The 14909-nt window shown below is 40.0% G+C and overlaps 1 protein-coding gene across 1 annotated transcript in view; it reads right to left on the bottom strand.

The window, feature by feature from the left end:
* The window catches only part of LOC127635198 (sodium channel protein type 4 subunit alpha B-like), a 161551-nt gene that overhangs the window by 13797 nt on the left and 132845 nt on the right, over positions 1-14909 (bottom strand). The window contains 3 exon segments of the mRNA XM_052115070.1: positions 1221-1343; positions 8594-8767; positions 12906-13060. Coding sequence (XP_051971030.1) covers positions 1221-1343; positions 8594-8767; positions 12906-13060 — 452 coding nt within the window.

A 14909-nucleotide genomic window follows, 5' to 3' on the forward strand; every position in this document is an offset into this window, starting at 1 on the left:
GCAGTGACGCGACGACTTTACCAATTGACGATTGGCTCTTTTATTTAGAAGGCGGGACTTATTCCGCTATATCGGTGGTCGACAGATGACGTAAACCGAAGTGTATTATTGGCGTCGGTGCGATTTTTGAGATCGTTCGTTCGCTATGTGTATCTAAAATCTATGGTCAGACACGTCTCAGAGAGCACAGATGACGGCGATATAGTGATGCTAACGTCAGCGCCCGTGCACCGAACTAGCAATCGTTGTTATAGTTCAAAAAGGGCAAACAGTGGAAGTTATCGTATTATGCGAGATACAAAAAAACAAAAGTCGTGTTTGTCATCCGCCACTGTGACCGCGATTGGACTAATGAGTGGATCATGCTCTTTCAATCAGCAAGAGAGGAACAACATGGATGTTATTGTGCCATCTTTGTTGGCAAGGAGGATGGATCAGATGGATTGGATGCGTCACGGTCAGGTACAGGAGAGGAGGCTACTAACGTTACATTAGGTAAGACACAAAGGTTTATTTCCACAACTTGTTAATTAACTTATTAATAGCAATTAGCTGTGGGATCTGTGCTGATCGGGTTCATTCGGGTCTGTGTGTCCCGGCCGGGTCCGGATCCAGGTTTCAAATAATAGACTGGTCCGAGTCGGTTCTGGGTAGTACATTTACGGCATTTCTCGGTTCTGCACGGGTCCGTGTCCACACTTTCAAATAATAGACGGGTCTGGGTCAGTTCCGGGTAGTACATTTCTGGGTCTCTTTGGGTTCGGGCACACATTTTTGGACCTGTGAAGACCTCTACTGAGAACTAAGAGAAAACATACTTCATTTTTCATAAAAATAATGAAACGGTGCACATATCGCCGCATAATTTGGGCTTTGGAAAGAAAAACCCTTAAGTACTGAAGTTACCGACGTTATATTTCAGATGTGTTTTAATTTGTCCTTTTGAAAGAGGTGATTTTACCTCCTATACATATTCTCCTTATTGAAGAATAAGCCATTTTAGCAGCTATTTAAACAAACATATGTAATAAGAAGATAAAGTGATTTCAGAAGATGCATGAAATTCTGAGGCGTATGACAACTGTTGTTTAAGTAATCTTGTTTTGTTGCACCAGCCAATTCCTTAAAAAAATGATGAAGAATGAACTGCCTCATAAAAACGGAGAACTGACAGATGAGAAGGGGGCAGAGAGAGATATAGAGAGACAAGTGTATCTTACCCTCATGCCTTCAAATCTGGACAGCGCTCTCAGCGGTCTGAGTGCCCTGAGCGTTCTGAGAGATTTGATGGCGGCAAAGTCGGAGTAGCCGAGCGTGTTTGCTACGAGGCTTACAAGAGAGACCTATAAGTGACAGAGAGCCCAGGAGACAGAGAAGATAGAAAACGCAGAGTTAGAAGACACTAAACAAACCCGCTACAGACACCAGATGCTTTAGCACCTGCGGAAGGAAAGGAACGCGTGTTAGAACAACTGCTGCGGTTTCCTTGCTAGGAGGAAAAACGTGGATTAATTGCGGCTGCAGCGGCCCGACTTGGTTCTGGTCACTCCTGCAGAGCAAATAATGTGCGTTAGACGTCCTCTTTTGACCTGGTGAGGAACGGAAGAGTCATTTAGAGGGCACCTTTGACCTGTCTACTGATTAAATGCGTCTAGCTGTCTGAAACTATGCCAGCGGTTCTGGGCCCAGGTCGGCGCGGGTCTTACCCTCATGCCAGCAAAGCGAGACACGGCACGGAGAGGCCGCAGTGCCCGGAGCGTCCTCAGAACCCGCATGGTGCCAATTTGGTCATAATTGACCACACGTGCCACCAGACCAATCACTGACACCTGTGTGAATTGAATTGTAGTTTGTTTAGTTAGAATTCACACTTTCGTTTTCATACATGACACATCTTACGCAAACATTTTTTTTCAATTTCATCTCAAAATTCCATTCAACTGAATTGTGATTTTAACTCTATTTAATTTCAATTTCTGTGCATTCCAACAGGACAAAAATGCTTAAATTTAAAACATATTAAAAAGTAGGATTCTAAAATGATAATACAGGGTGATTTTTTTTTTACTCTCTTGCTGTTTGTGCAGCCTTAAAACCCAGGGCACCCCCGGGCAGTCAAGGGCCCCTTGATAGTCAAGGGCCCCTGGGCACTGCCCCATTAGCCCGGACGGATTGAATGGGGTTCTCGCTCTCGGTGGGGCACATGGTGTGTTGAGCTTGGATGCCACAGAGAATAGCGTGAAACCTCCAAACGCGCTACATCTCCTCGGTAACACGCTCATCAAGTCACGTGATAAGATGCACGGCTTGACGGTCTCAGATGCAGAGGCAACTGAGATTCGTCCTCCATCACCCGGATTAAGGCAAGTCACTACACCACCACGAGGCCTTAGAGCACATTGGGAATTGGGGAGAAAAGGGCAGAAACAAAAAAAGTCCCACTTAATGCACCAAATCTATTGGGGGGTTATTACTGTGATTTTGGTTGCACAATAAACTTCAAAGTAATAAAATAAAATCCAAAATGGACTCTGTGTTTTTGTCATATTTAGGGATTTAACATTTAATAAAAGTGATTTAAAAAACTATCGACCAGTTAACTCACTATCGTCATTTTCTACCACCTTAGTTCTCGTTATCGGTAAACAAAAATATTATTTTCATTGTAAATGCATGAATAATTCTGTCCTGCCCTTCATTTCAGATGTGAATAGAGAAGTGCATAATATATTAGTGAACTAGCATGATGATAAATGACAAGAGTTACAGTCTGCCAACATGATCTCATTGGTATATGTACATATTTGTGCATTTTGAAACACATTAAAAAGTCTTGTTACAAATTTGATATTAAAAAGTAATTTTTTGGACAAAGTTTATGAGAGTTTGGCTGTAGGATTGTGTGTCCGTATTGAATTCAGTCACCTGTGTCTCGCAAAGGTTTCAGCAATCTGAATCTTTAAAAACCAAACAGCAGTTTCAGGCCTCGCCGACACTAATACATTTTCATTTAAAACACAAAACACAATGAGCGTGGGTGGGAGTGTTTGCTCTATTTGTGGTTGTATGCGTGAAAACTGAGGGTGTTTTTGATTTGTAATTAGTAGCATTAGTACGTATACGTTTTTCCAATTTGTACTGTTTCAACTGCATGTACAGTATTTTACAGTACTTTATTTTTTCTATAATTTTTTTTGCTTGTCTACAAGGGTCAAGCAGGAGTCTCGACCTCATGCATTCATTTTCTCTGTGTTTTACACAGATTTTTGCTGATCAGAAACCACCACAACAACAGTAAACAATCGCGTGAGCAATTCATATCGATCTAAAACCCTCGCCGCTCAAGAACCACCACAACAACAACAAACAAAAAATTGCGGTAAGTCATGGCATCTGCTCATATTATCGCTTCATGCATTGCATTCCACGTGTTTACTATAGCTTCTTCCATTAGCAGTGCGAGATTCACATGTGATAAATGTAAGGTATTAGTCAGGGTGATGGATAAGGTTAATGATACTAAGACACGCATCTGAACACTAGTGGAGGTCAGTGAGAAAGAGAAGCCGGTAGATATTGTTTTGGATGCGGGTAGAACAGCGATCAGTCGGAACTTTTTGGTTCCGACTGAAGAGCCCACACAGCAGGGCATTTAGGTGACGTCTCGGCAGCATACTCGCTCAGAAAATCGACACCACTCTCCTGTTAGGGTTTCCAATCGATTCTCCCCACTCGGGGATGCACCCACTAAGAATCATGTTGAAAGAGCCCTTGTTATAGGAGATTCTGTTGTAAGGAACGTGGAAATATGGACACCAGCCACTATTTTTCAAGTGAAGTGGTTTTTATTGTCGTTTCGACCATATACATTTAGTACAGTACACAGCGAAACGAGACAACGTTCCTCCAGGACCATGGTGCTACATATAACAACATAGGACAAACCCAGAATCACATGAGACTACACAGACTAAATAAAATACCTATATAAAGTGCACGTGCAAACGTGTGCAAAAATTACGGGACAGTACAATAAATTACTAACAATGGACAGGACAATAGACACAGTAAGGGACAGCGCAGCGCTGACCAGTACACAGTAGTGCAAAAGATGACGGTTTTTAAAAATGCCAAATGTAAACATAACATACTATGAGTTATTGGGGTAGCAGCCAGGTATAAAGTGGCAATAATTAAAGTGCAACTCAGGACACGCGCATGCGTGCGTGCATGTGTGTGCGTGCGTGCGTGTGCGTGCGTGTGCGTGCGTGTGTGTGTGTGCGTGTGCGTGCGTGTGTCTGTGTGTGTCTGTGTGTGTGTGTGTGTGTGTGTGTGTGTGTGTCAGTCCAGTCTCTGAGTATTGAGGAGTCTGATGGCTTGGGGGAAGAAGCTGTTACACAGTCTGGCCATGAGGGCCCGAAAGCTTCAGTACCTCTTACCAGACGGCAGGAGGGTGAAGAGTTTGTGTGAGGGGTGTGTGTGGTCATCTACAATGCTGGTGGCTTTACGGTGCAGTGTTTTTTGTAAATTTCTTTGATGCAGTACCTCATAAAACAGTGTCTCATAATATTCCTCATGAGCAACTTCAATCCTTCTCTCTCATAAGTCATGAAGAGCTAACAAAACTTAACGAAACATCAAAAGCCACAACATGTATGTTAGATCCAATTCCAACTAAGCTCTTAAAAGAGGTACTCCCCTGTAATCTCAGAATCTCTTCTTAATATTATTAACTCCCATTATCCTTAGAACATGTCCCAAGAGACTTTAAAATGGCAATTATCAAACAACTTATTAAGAAGCCACAACTTGAGTCTGGAGAACTGGCTAATTATAGACAGATTTCAAATCTCCTGTTTATGTGGAAAATACTAGAAAAGGTGATGTCCTCCCAAGTATGGGAGGACACTTTACAATGAGGTTCCATTTTTTAACATTAGTTTACAACATTATTTAGAACCTGAACTAACAATGAACAACTGTATTCTCTTGAATAGGCTGGAGAATTATTTTGGCATTAGTGGAGTTGCATTAGCGTGGTTTAGGTTATAATTAGCAGACCGCTACCACTTTGTCTATGTAAACGAGGAATTGTCCAATCAAACAAAAATTAAGTATGGAGTGCCGCAGGGATCAGTATTAGGGCCTCTTCTTTTCTCCTTGTACTCGTTTTCCCTGGAAGATATATATCGTGGAATAAGTTTCCACTGTTATGCTGACGATACTCAACTTTATATTTTTCATCAAAACCTGATGAGATTTCACAATTCTCCAAATTATCAGAGTGTATCAATGATATAAATGATTGGATGGCCAGAAATTTCCTTCTACTCAATTCTGACAAATCAGAGGTACTAATTATTGGACCAAAAAATTCCACAATATAATACAATATAATTTGACTCTGGATGGATGTACTGTTACATCATCTTCAACAGCGAAGAACTTCGGTGTTATATACCTCAGAAATATTGCTAAATTAAGGCACATGCTCTCTGTTGCTGTCGCCGAAAAACTAATTCATGCGTTCATGACCTCAAGACTAGATTATTGTAATGCATTACTGGGAGGATGTCCAGCAAGATCAATAAATAAACTTCAATTGGTTCAAAATGCAGCAGCCAGAGTGCTGAAGCAAGAAATATGATCATATTAGCCCCATTTTATCATTGTTACATTGTTACCTGTTAAATTACACATTAATTATAATATTCTGTAACTACGTACAAAGCTTTGAATGCTCTCCGCAGTACTTAAGTGATCTTCTACCACACTATATCCCATCACGTTCATTACGATCGCACAATTCTGCCCTGTTAATAGTTCCTAGAATATCAAAATCCACTAAAGGAGGAAGATCCTTTTCATATTTGTCTCCTAAACTATGGAATATTCTCCCAAACACTGTTCAGGACTCAGACACACTCACTCAGTTCAAGTCTAGACTAAAGACTCCTCTATTTAGCCAGACATACACCTAATTTATCCATCAACACACAATTAGGCTGCTTTAGTTGCGTCTGCCGGAACCAGAAACCAGAAACCAGAAACATTTCTCATAATCTATAACTCTGCAATAAATTGAACGGCATCTGCTACGTGTCTCTGAGTGATGATGACTAAATGCAGCCGGTGCCAAACATCACTTCAGTCAATTACGATGGACCTCAGAGGATGAACTGATGCCAACTCCAATCAAAAGACATGGGATACTTCATATGCCACGGCCTGAACCTTGGACTTAGGATGGACCGCACTGAACCTCACCGAAATGCCCTGCCGGTTGAACTACAATGTAGATCACTGATCTCTTTCTGCATCACCTCGGTCTAATGAAGGACTACACTCTTAAACTCCATAACTCCATATAAAGCCTCTGAAAGCAACATTTTTCATCTTTTGCATGAACTCATTTATTCTCAATGTGAAAATGACAGTAAATATATAGAAATGCATTTACTAATGGCAATGAATAGAACCGTATTGTACAGTGATAACTAAATAAAATATAACAACATTCATATTAAAATGCAAAACTGCTTTTGAGGGAACACAGTCCTAATTTCAACATACGTGGACATCATGTTTATCATCATGCTGACACGCAAAAAAATAACAGATTGTTTAAAGCGGGATATCAAACGAAACTAGAGACGCTCCTCTTTACAACCAAACACGTTTCAGTCAAAAAACGTAAAGAGGTTTCTTACCAGAGGCACTTTTGTTGGCACTGTGCCCATAGGAGCGCTTCACAGAAATTAACGTCACGCTGTTGTCACGTGACATGTTGCGCCAGAACTCTAACCCTTAAATGACCGTGTAGCATCTTAAAATCATTTATATTATGTGTTGCGAATAGCAAAGCCAAAATACAACGTCCATACATGTGTACTCGGGGTCGCATTAAAGCGTTATGTTGCACTTAGCGCTAGCGTTTATAAAATAGGACCCTATATCCTATAACCCTAAACAAAGGATTTGTAAACATCTGCAGCTTTTGCTGTAAATGTACATTTTAGAAGCTGTCCATACATTGTTCTTGTATGTACAGTTTGAATGTCCATAAATGTATCACGTCTTACCGGGAAAAAATGTATGTGCACTTTATATATGAATGTAAAGGATCAATGGAAAGGAGGCGGCGAGAACCGGCTTTTCAATATAAATAATAGTTTAATGATAAACTTAAAAGACGACACAAACACACACATGACGGACATGTCCATAAACGATCTCTCTCTCCCGCACGATCCTCTGCAGTCGACCTTTATCCCTCACGGTGGCATAATTAGCCTAATACGGGACCGGGTGTGTAGGATCACGACCCGGTCCCACCCTCCGCCCTGCCACATTCCTCCCTCGTTCTCTCAGGCTGGGGAGCCCCTGGCCTGACGTACACCCCCCCCCCCCTTTCCCAGGGGGAGGGCGTGCTTGAAGTCTAGTCTGCCGGCAGGTCATCCCCATCATCCTGGACGAGGGAGGGGACAAGGGGAGGGAAACAGAAATAATTACAATGGGGGCATACTTCCTGTAACAGTGTAGTACCCCCCCAAAAAACACTGTAAAATTTAAAAGAGGGAAAAGGCCAACGCAGAGCGGCAGTGAGAGAGAGAGAGAGGAGAGAGAGAGATGAAAAAAAAAACTTGCCAGTTCTCCGATACGCCACAGCTTGTTCCTCGGCCACTCCTCCACACTTTATCGGACGACAGCCGCGCCTCTCCGGGCGGATCAGAGGCAGACCTCCAGGCCCTGGCGGACGGAACATCCTGCCGCGTTCTCGAGGAACAGAAGGGGTCTCCCTCGCCCCTGGCAGCGGTTCTCCCGGTCGCCAGTGAGCCCCTCCCCGCTCGCGGTCGGCGGTCTTAAACCCCGTTGCGTTTCAGCGGCCGGTAGGCGACTCCTGCGCTCCTGGCAGCGGCCTGGATGGCCTGAAAGAGGCCATCGTCCTCTTTCAGGCGGCTGGGCTCCTCGTCCCCCGGAAAATGGCCGAAGCTGCTCCATTGGGGTGGACGGTAGTGGCGAGAACTCTACTACGGCGTATCCCTCCTCCTTCCCGGGTTTCGGCACCAGGGTAAAGGGATCAATGGAAAGGAGGAGGCGAGAACCGGCTTGACGATATAAATAATGGTTTAATGATAAACTTAAAAGACAACATAAACACACACACATGACGGACATGTCCGTAAACGATCTCTCTCTCCCGCACGATCCCCTGCAGTCGACCTTTAACCCTCATGGAGGCATAATTAGCCTAATACGGGACCGGGTGTGTAGGATCACGACCCCGCCCACCACCCTGCCACAATGAATACCTACAAATACAAATGTGATCATGTTGATTCTGGACTGACCGGTTATGGAGAACGAACTGTAAAAGTATAAGAGCGTATCACTGTACATATACATCTAGAGTTCAATGTATTTTTACATAATACAACATTACAATGATTGTACATGACAAGCTGAACACTGCACTGATGTAAAATATAATGCATTATATATGAGTTGGTCTCTTTAAAAACGAACCTGTTTGAATGTCTAATAATAAAGCACTTTGCAATCAGACGTTGTAAAAGTAAATTAAGGTACTTACATCCACAATGAGGAAGTCTAGCCAACACCAGTAGTTAGTGAAGTATTTCCTGAAGCCGTAGGCGATCCATTTCAAACTCATTTCCAGGATGAAGATGTAGGTGAAGATCTTGTCGGCGTATTCGAGCACCACTTTCACCACTTTCCTTTGCTCGATGTAAATGTCTTCAAATGCCTTTCAGCAGAAAAATACACTTTATTAACTCACCACTCATCTGTACAATGAGGAGAACTAAACCATATGACGTATTTGAGCATGGAACTCAAAATGTTTAGCAGAATGTGCATGCTGCTCTTTTACATGCGACAAAGTGGATTGGGAATGGATGCTGTCAGGCTACATAAATTATTAGAAACATTGATTTATTATGAAAGTAATACATCTTTGGTACCTCTAGTTAAAATGTATAACTTGTGGGGGCTCAGCGAGTATTGGCACTGACTATCACCCCTGGAGTCATGAGTTTGAATCCAGGGCGTGCTGAGTGACTCCAGTCAGGTCTCCTTAGCAACCAAATATGGCCGGTTGCTAGGGAGGGTAGAGTCACATGGGGTAACCTCCTCGTGGTCGCTATAATGTGGTTCTCGCTCTCGGTGGGGCGTGTGCTGAGTGACTCCAGCCAGGTCTCCTTAGCAACCAAATTGGACCGGTTGCTAGGGTGGGTAGAGTCACATGGGGTAACCTCCTCGTGGTTGCTATAATGTGGTTCTCACTCTCGGTGGGGCGTGTGGTGAGTTGTGCGTGGATGCCGCAGAGAATAGTGTGAAGCCTCCACACGCGCTACGTCTCCACGGTCACGTGATAAGATGCGCGGATTGACGGTCTCAGACGCGGAGGCAACTGAGATTCGTCCTCCGCCACCCGGATCGAGGCGAGTCACTACGCCACCACGAGGACTTTGGAAATTGGCCAATCCAAATTGAGGAGAAAAATGGAGGAAACAAAACCTCCAATTATAACTTGTTTTGGGTGCATAGTTGTACCCAAAGGATCTATTGAGTACATTTAAAGGTGCATTATATAATATGTACCTGCACAGTACAAAAATGGGTATAAAAATGTACCAAAAATAAGGGGACCATCTTTATTTTAGAGAAGAAAGAAAGAAAAACAGGTTTGAAATGTTAGTAATTATAGAGTAAATGACACAATGTTCATTGTTGGGCGAGCTATGAAGTGTTTCTCTACATTAAGCATCCAGACTGTTTGTCTGCACAGTTGTACTCTACAGCACATACGTGTGCTGATGCCCAGGCAACATCTGTGTCCACTGGCCTCGCTGCTGGTTTTTGCCAACTCTGCTGTTTCTGGATTTCTGCTTACTTTCTGTTTTCATGTGCAATCAGTCAAGTGCCCGTCTGAAAGAGCAGCTGCTGCTGAAGCGGGTAAATGCCACTAAAATACCAGCGGTTCGGGCACACACCTGGCACCCGGGCAGTTACACTGAGGCCTGACATTAGCCCCTCTCTGAGTCAGTCCTGCACACAGCGCTCTGATCTTTAATGAAATGCACCGTGTTATATAATATTTTGCTGTGGGAATACATTTTCTGCCATGGCATTAGCTGTTTTCTATGTGGTGTATAATCTTACAGGGACAGAATTGGTAAAACTTAAGACTTAAAGTCAACATGACATCAGAATTTACCTTAAAAGGTGACAATTTTAGTACTAAAATGTACCGTATTGTGGAAGTTTCATGTTGACTTTAACAAAATTACTTAAATAAGTCATTAAGAAACAGTATATGATGCTGAACATTAGTAGTGAACATTTAAATATGAAAATAAAATTATATTTGAATGTTCATTAACTAATGAATCGTTAATTTCTCTAAAATGTAAATGTTAGTCAATGACATATTAGTGAAAGTTATTATACAGTTTTACACAATGTTTAGTGATAAATATTATAAAATAGGCATGATAAGAAATATATATTATAATGTAATAATTGTCAATAATCCATTAAAGAAAGTTATAAATGTTATTATAAAGTGTTTATTAATACTTAATAATAAATATTATAATACAGATATGTTAAGTATTATATCATGTAATAACGTATGTCAGTGATAATATAATATAAGTTATAAATGTTATTATAAAGTGTTTATTAATACTTAATAATGAATATTATAATACAGATATGTTAAGCATTATTTAATGTAATAACGTATGTCAGTGATAATATAAGTTATAAATGTTATTATAAAGTATTTATTAATACTTAATAATGAATATTATAATACAGATATGTTAAGCATTATATAATGTAATAACGTATCTCAGTGATGCATTAAAGTTATAAATGTTCTTATAAAGTATTTATTAATACTTAATAATGAATATTATAATACAGATATGTTAAGTATTATATAATGTAATAACGTATGTCAGTGATATTATAAGTTATAAATGTTATTATAAAGTATTTATTAATACTTAATAATGAATATTATAATACAGATATGTTAAGCATTATATAATGTAATAACGTATCTCAGTGATGCATTAAAGTTATAAATGTTCTTATAAAGTATTTATTAATACTTAACATATCTGTATTATAATATTTATTATTAAGTATTATATCATGTAATAACGTATGTCAGTGATAATATAATATAAGTTATAAATGTTATTATAAAGTGTTTATTAATACTTAATAATAAATATTATAATACAGATATGTTAAGCATTATTTAATTTAATAACGTATTTCAGTGATGCATTAAAAAAGTTATAAATGTTATTATAAAGCCTTTATTAATACTTAATAATAAATATTATAATACAGATATGTTAAGCATTATATAATGTAATAACATATGTCAGTGATAATATAAGTTATAAATGTTATTATAAAGTGTTTATTAATACTTAACATATCTGTATTATAATATTCAGTGATAATATAAGTTATAAATGTTATTATAAAGTGTTTATTAATACTTAACATATCTGTATTATAATATTCATTATTAAGTATTAATAAAGGCTTTATAATAACATTTATAACTTATATATATTATCACTGACATACGTTATTACATTATATAATGCTTAACATATCTGTATTATAATATTCATTATTAAGTATTATTTAATGTAATAACGTATGTCAGTGATAATATAATATAAGTTATAAATGTTATTATAAAGTGTTTATTAATACTTAATAATAAATATTATAATACAGATATGTTAAGCATTATTTAATGTAATAACGTATTTCAGTGATGCATTAAAGTTATAAATGTTCTTATAAAGTATTTATTAATACTTAATAATGAATATTATAATACAGATATGTTAAGCATTATATAATGTAATAACATATTTCAGTGATGCATTAAAGTTATAAATGTTCTTATAAAGTATTTATTAATACTTAATAATGAATATTATAATACAGATATGTTAAGTATTATATAATGTAATAACGCATGTCAGTGATGCATCAATTATGTATTAGATAAAGTAATGACATTTTTTATAAATTTTCTCAATGTTTAATGATAAATATTAAAAGAAGATCTGTAATTACAGTATATCTGTTAATGATATATTAATGCTATGAAGTGAAACTTAATGTGATAATATTTAAGTGGATTTGTGAAACAGAATCTGAACTTCAAAGATACAAACAATATCTGGCAAAATAAAGTTTGTTCGTGTAGTAATAAACAGAGTCGGAAGAAAGCGTGACTAAGCATGTGATTATTTCATAACATGGCTAACCGCTCGTGGCATGTGTTGATGTTGATTAGTGTCAGCTGACAGCGGGCGTTTGCTCTCATGTGACAGCTCTCTCATGGAGTCGCCCCGTCTGATGAGTTGACCAGTCAGTGGGTGCTTGGGCACCCCAGGACAGCTGGCAGGAAATGTGTGCCACTTTCTGCCCTTGTGCACTGTTCCCGGGTCAGTCCCTGTGTTTGGTTTGAAGTCAGTGAGGAAGCAGCTGCCATTGGGTCAGTGAAGACAGGAGGCCAAACACATTTATGCATCCATCCGCATTTTCGTCTCTCTATGTAAACATAGAGCGCCACGTCTCGCTGTTTTTCAGCATCTCTGGTTTTATAGACTCCACATTTTACAAACTAAACAAAACGTGTCTCGGGTATTCGTTGTGCTGCTTTTAGCATTTTTAGCACAAGAGCATGTTCAGTCTGAACGACCCTTCCGGGACTACAGACGTGATTACTGACCCTTACCGTAACTCAGCCAGAGAGAGACCAGTATCTACAGTGACTGGGAATATCTCAACTGACCACTTTGAGATCGTGCTGTGTGTGTGTGTGTGAAACTCACGAGAGCGCCACTGCTGAGGAGGATCATGAAAATGATGAAGGTCTCAAACCAGCTGTGCTCCACGATCTGATAACATGTCTTCCTCAGACGCCACCATGCTCGGCCCAAACCCTCAGACGTGTTGATGTCACAGCACTGAAAACGACGCACACAAACTGGAGAAAACAAAAACATTCATTAGGCACAAACATTCATTAATGACTGAATGAAACAAATGATGTCAAGGAAAAAAGGTTTAATACATCAAGTTCTTAGAAATGTAAACTTTATATTTTATACATCATACATACAAATGTATGATATGAAGTTTTCACTGACTCTAAAAATGGCATCATTTTACCATCAATTCAAAATTTGACATTTTCTCAATCGGTGTTTTCAAAAATATTTTAAGGTTAACACACACATCATTTATACACATAGACTGTAAAAAAAGATGGCCGACGCCCCTTCGCTCTTTTCCATTGGTGAGAACTGAAGCCGCCAGTGTCCCGATATGGCGCTGACATCTTGGGACTTGAGTCTGCACAGTTGCGATTTCGGGACCAGACCTGCGCAGTAGTGAGCAGGAAGTAAAGCCGCGAAATCAAGGCCCCGCCCTCACTCTCGCTGAATCAATCGCAAGCACACGCCACTTTTGACTTATGACGGTGTGAAATAATTAATTATAGAAATTTAGATATTAAATTTAAAGCTCCAATCTCCTCAGTCCTCCGAAGATCCCGAAAAAAAGTCAGTTGGTGCTTCAGTGACTACTTCGCTCAGAGAACCTGTCAATCACAGCTGTCAATCATGATGTCACAGCAGCGTTTTTATAGCATCAAATAACTAAAAACAAACTTATTTTGAAAACAAACACTTGAAATGACATCAACGTGATAGAAACGACAGTAAATGACAGAAACTATCTTTGGAAAAAAGATATGTGAAGTGTCATTTAATTGTTTAGTTGGTCTCACGTCCCGTTGAATAACATGGGGAGGCGGGGTTTATGACCTATACTAGGACCAGCCACCGGGGGGCGATCGAGACGTCTTGGCTTCACTTTTAAGGGCTTGTGTGGCACACTTGTTTATATATATCATGAGAACCGGGACTTTTCCTAAATGTCCGGCGGCGGAATAGGGCCGAATGGGCTGTGATAAGCTGAAATGGGCCACCGCGTTATCCAGAATGGGCCACAAAATGCTTGCGCGATACACCGAAGGGGCAGTGAAACCACCCCCTCTGCTAAACAACTTTTGGCCCAGTTCTATGTAAATTCCCGGGCCGATTTCTCTTCCCAGTCCGCTCCTGATTCAGACCTTTAACTATGACACTTGAAATTTAGCTCAGGTGCTTCCCATTTCTCTGGATCATCTTTGAGATGTTTCTACACTTTGATTGGAGTCACCTGTGGCTAATTAAATTGACACTCCTGTCTATATAAGGTCTTATAGCTGAAAATGCATATCAGAGCAAAAACCAAAACATGAGGTCAAAGGAACTGCCTGCAGAGCTCAGAGACGGGATTGTGTCGAGGCACAGATACACATTTCGGCTCCATTGAAGGTTCTCAAGAGCACAGTGGCCTCCGCAATTCTTAAATGGAAGAAGTTTGGAACAACCAGGACTCTTCCTAGAGCTGGACAGCCCAGCCAAACTGAGCAATCGGGGGAGAAGGACCTTCGTAAGAGAGGTGACCAAGAACCCGATGGTCACTCTGGTTGAGCTCCAAAGATCATGTGTGGAGACGGGAGAAACTTGTAGAAGGACGACCATCACTGCAACACTCCACCGATCTGGGCTTTATGGCAGAGTGGCCAGACGGACGCCTCTCCTCAATGCAAGACACATAATAAAGCACCTGAAGGACTCTCAGACTGTGACAAACAAGATTCTCTAGTCTGATGAAATGAAGATTGAACTGTTTGGCCTCAATGCCAAGCATCATGTCTGGAGGAAATCAGGCACCGCTCATCCCCTGCACAATACCATCCCAGCAGTGAAGCATGGTGATGGGAG

The sequence above is a fragment of the Xyrauchen texanus genome, chromosome 42 (assembly GCF_025860055.1).
Source record: "Xyrauchen texanus isolate HMW12.3.18 chromosome 42, RBS_HiC_50CHRs, whole genome shotgun sequence".
Lineage (NCBI taxonomy): Eukaryota > Metazoa > Chordata > Actinopteri > Cypriniformes > Catostomidae > Xyrauchen > Xyrauchen texanus.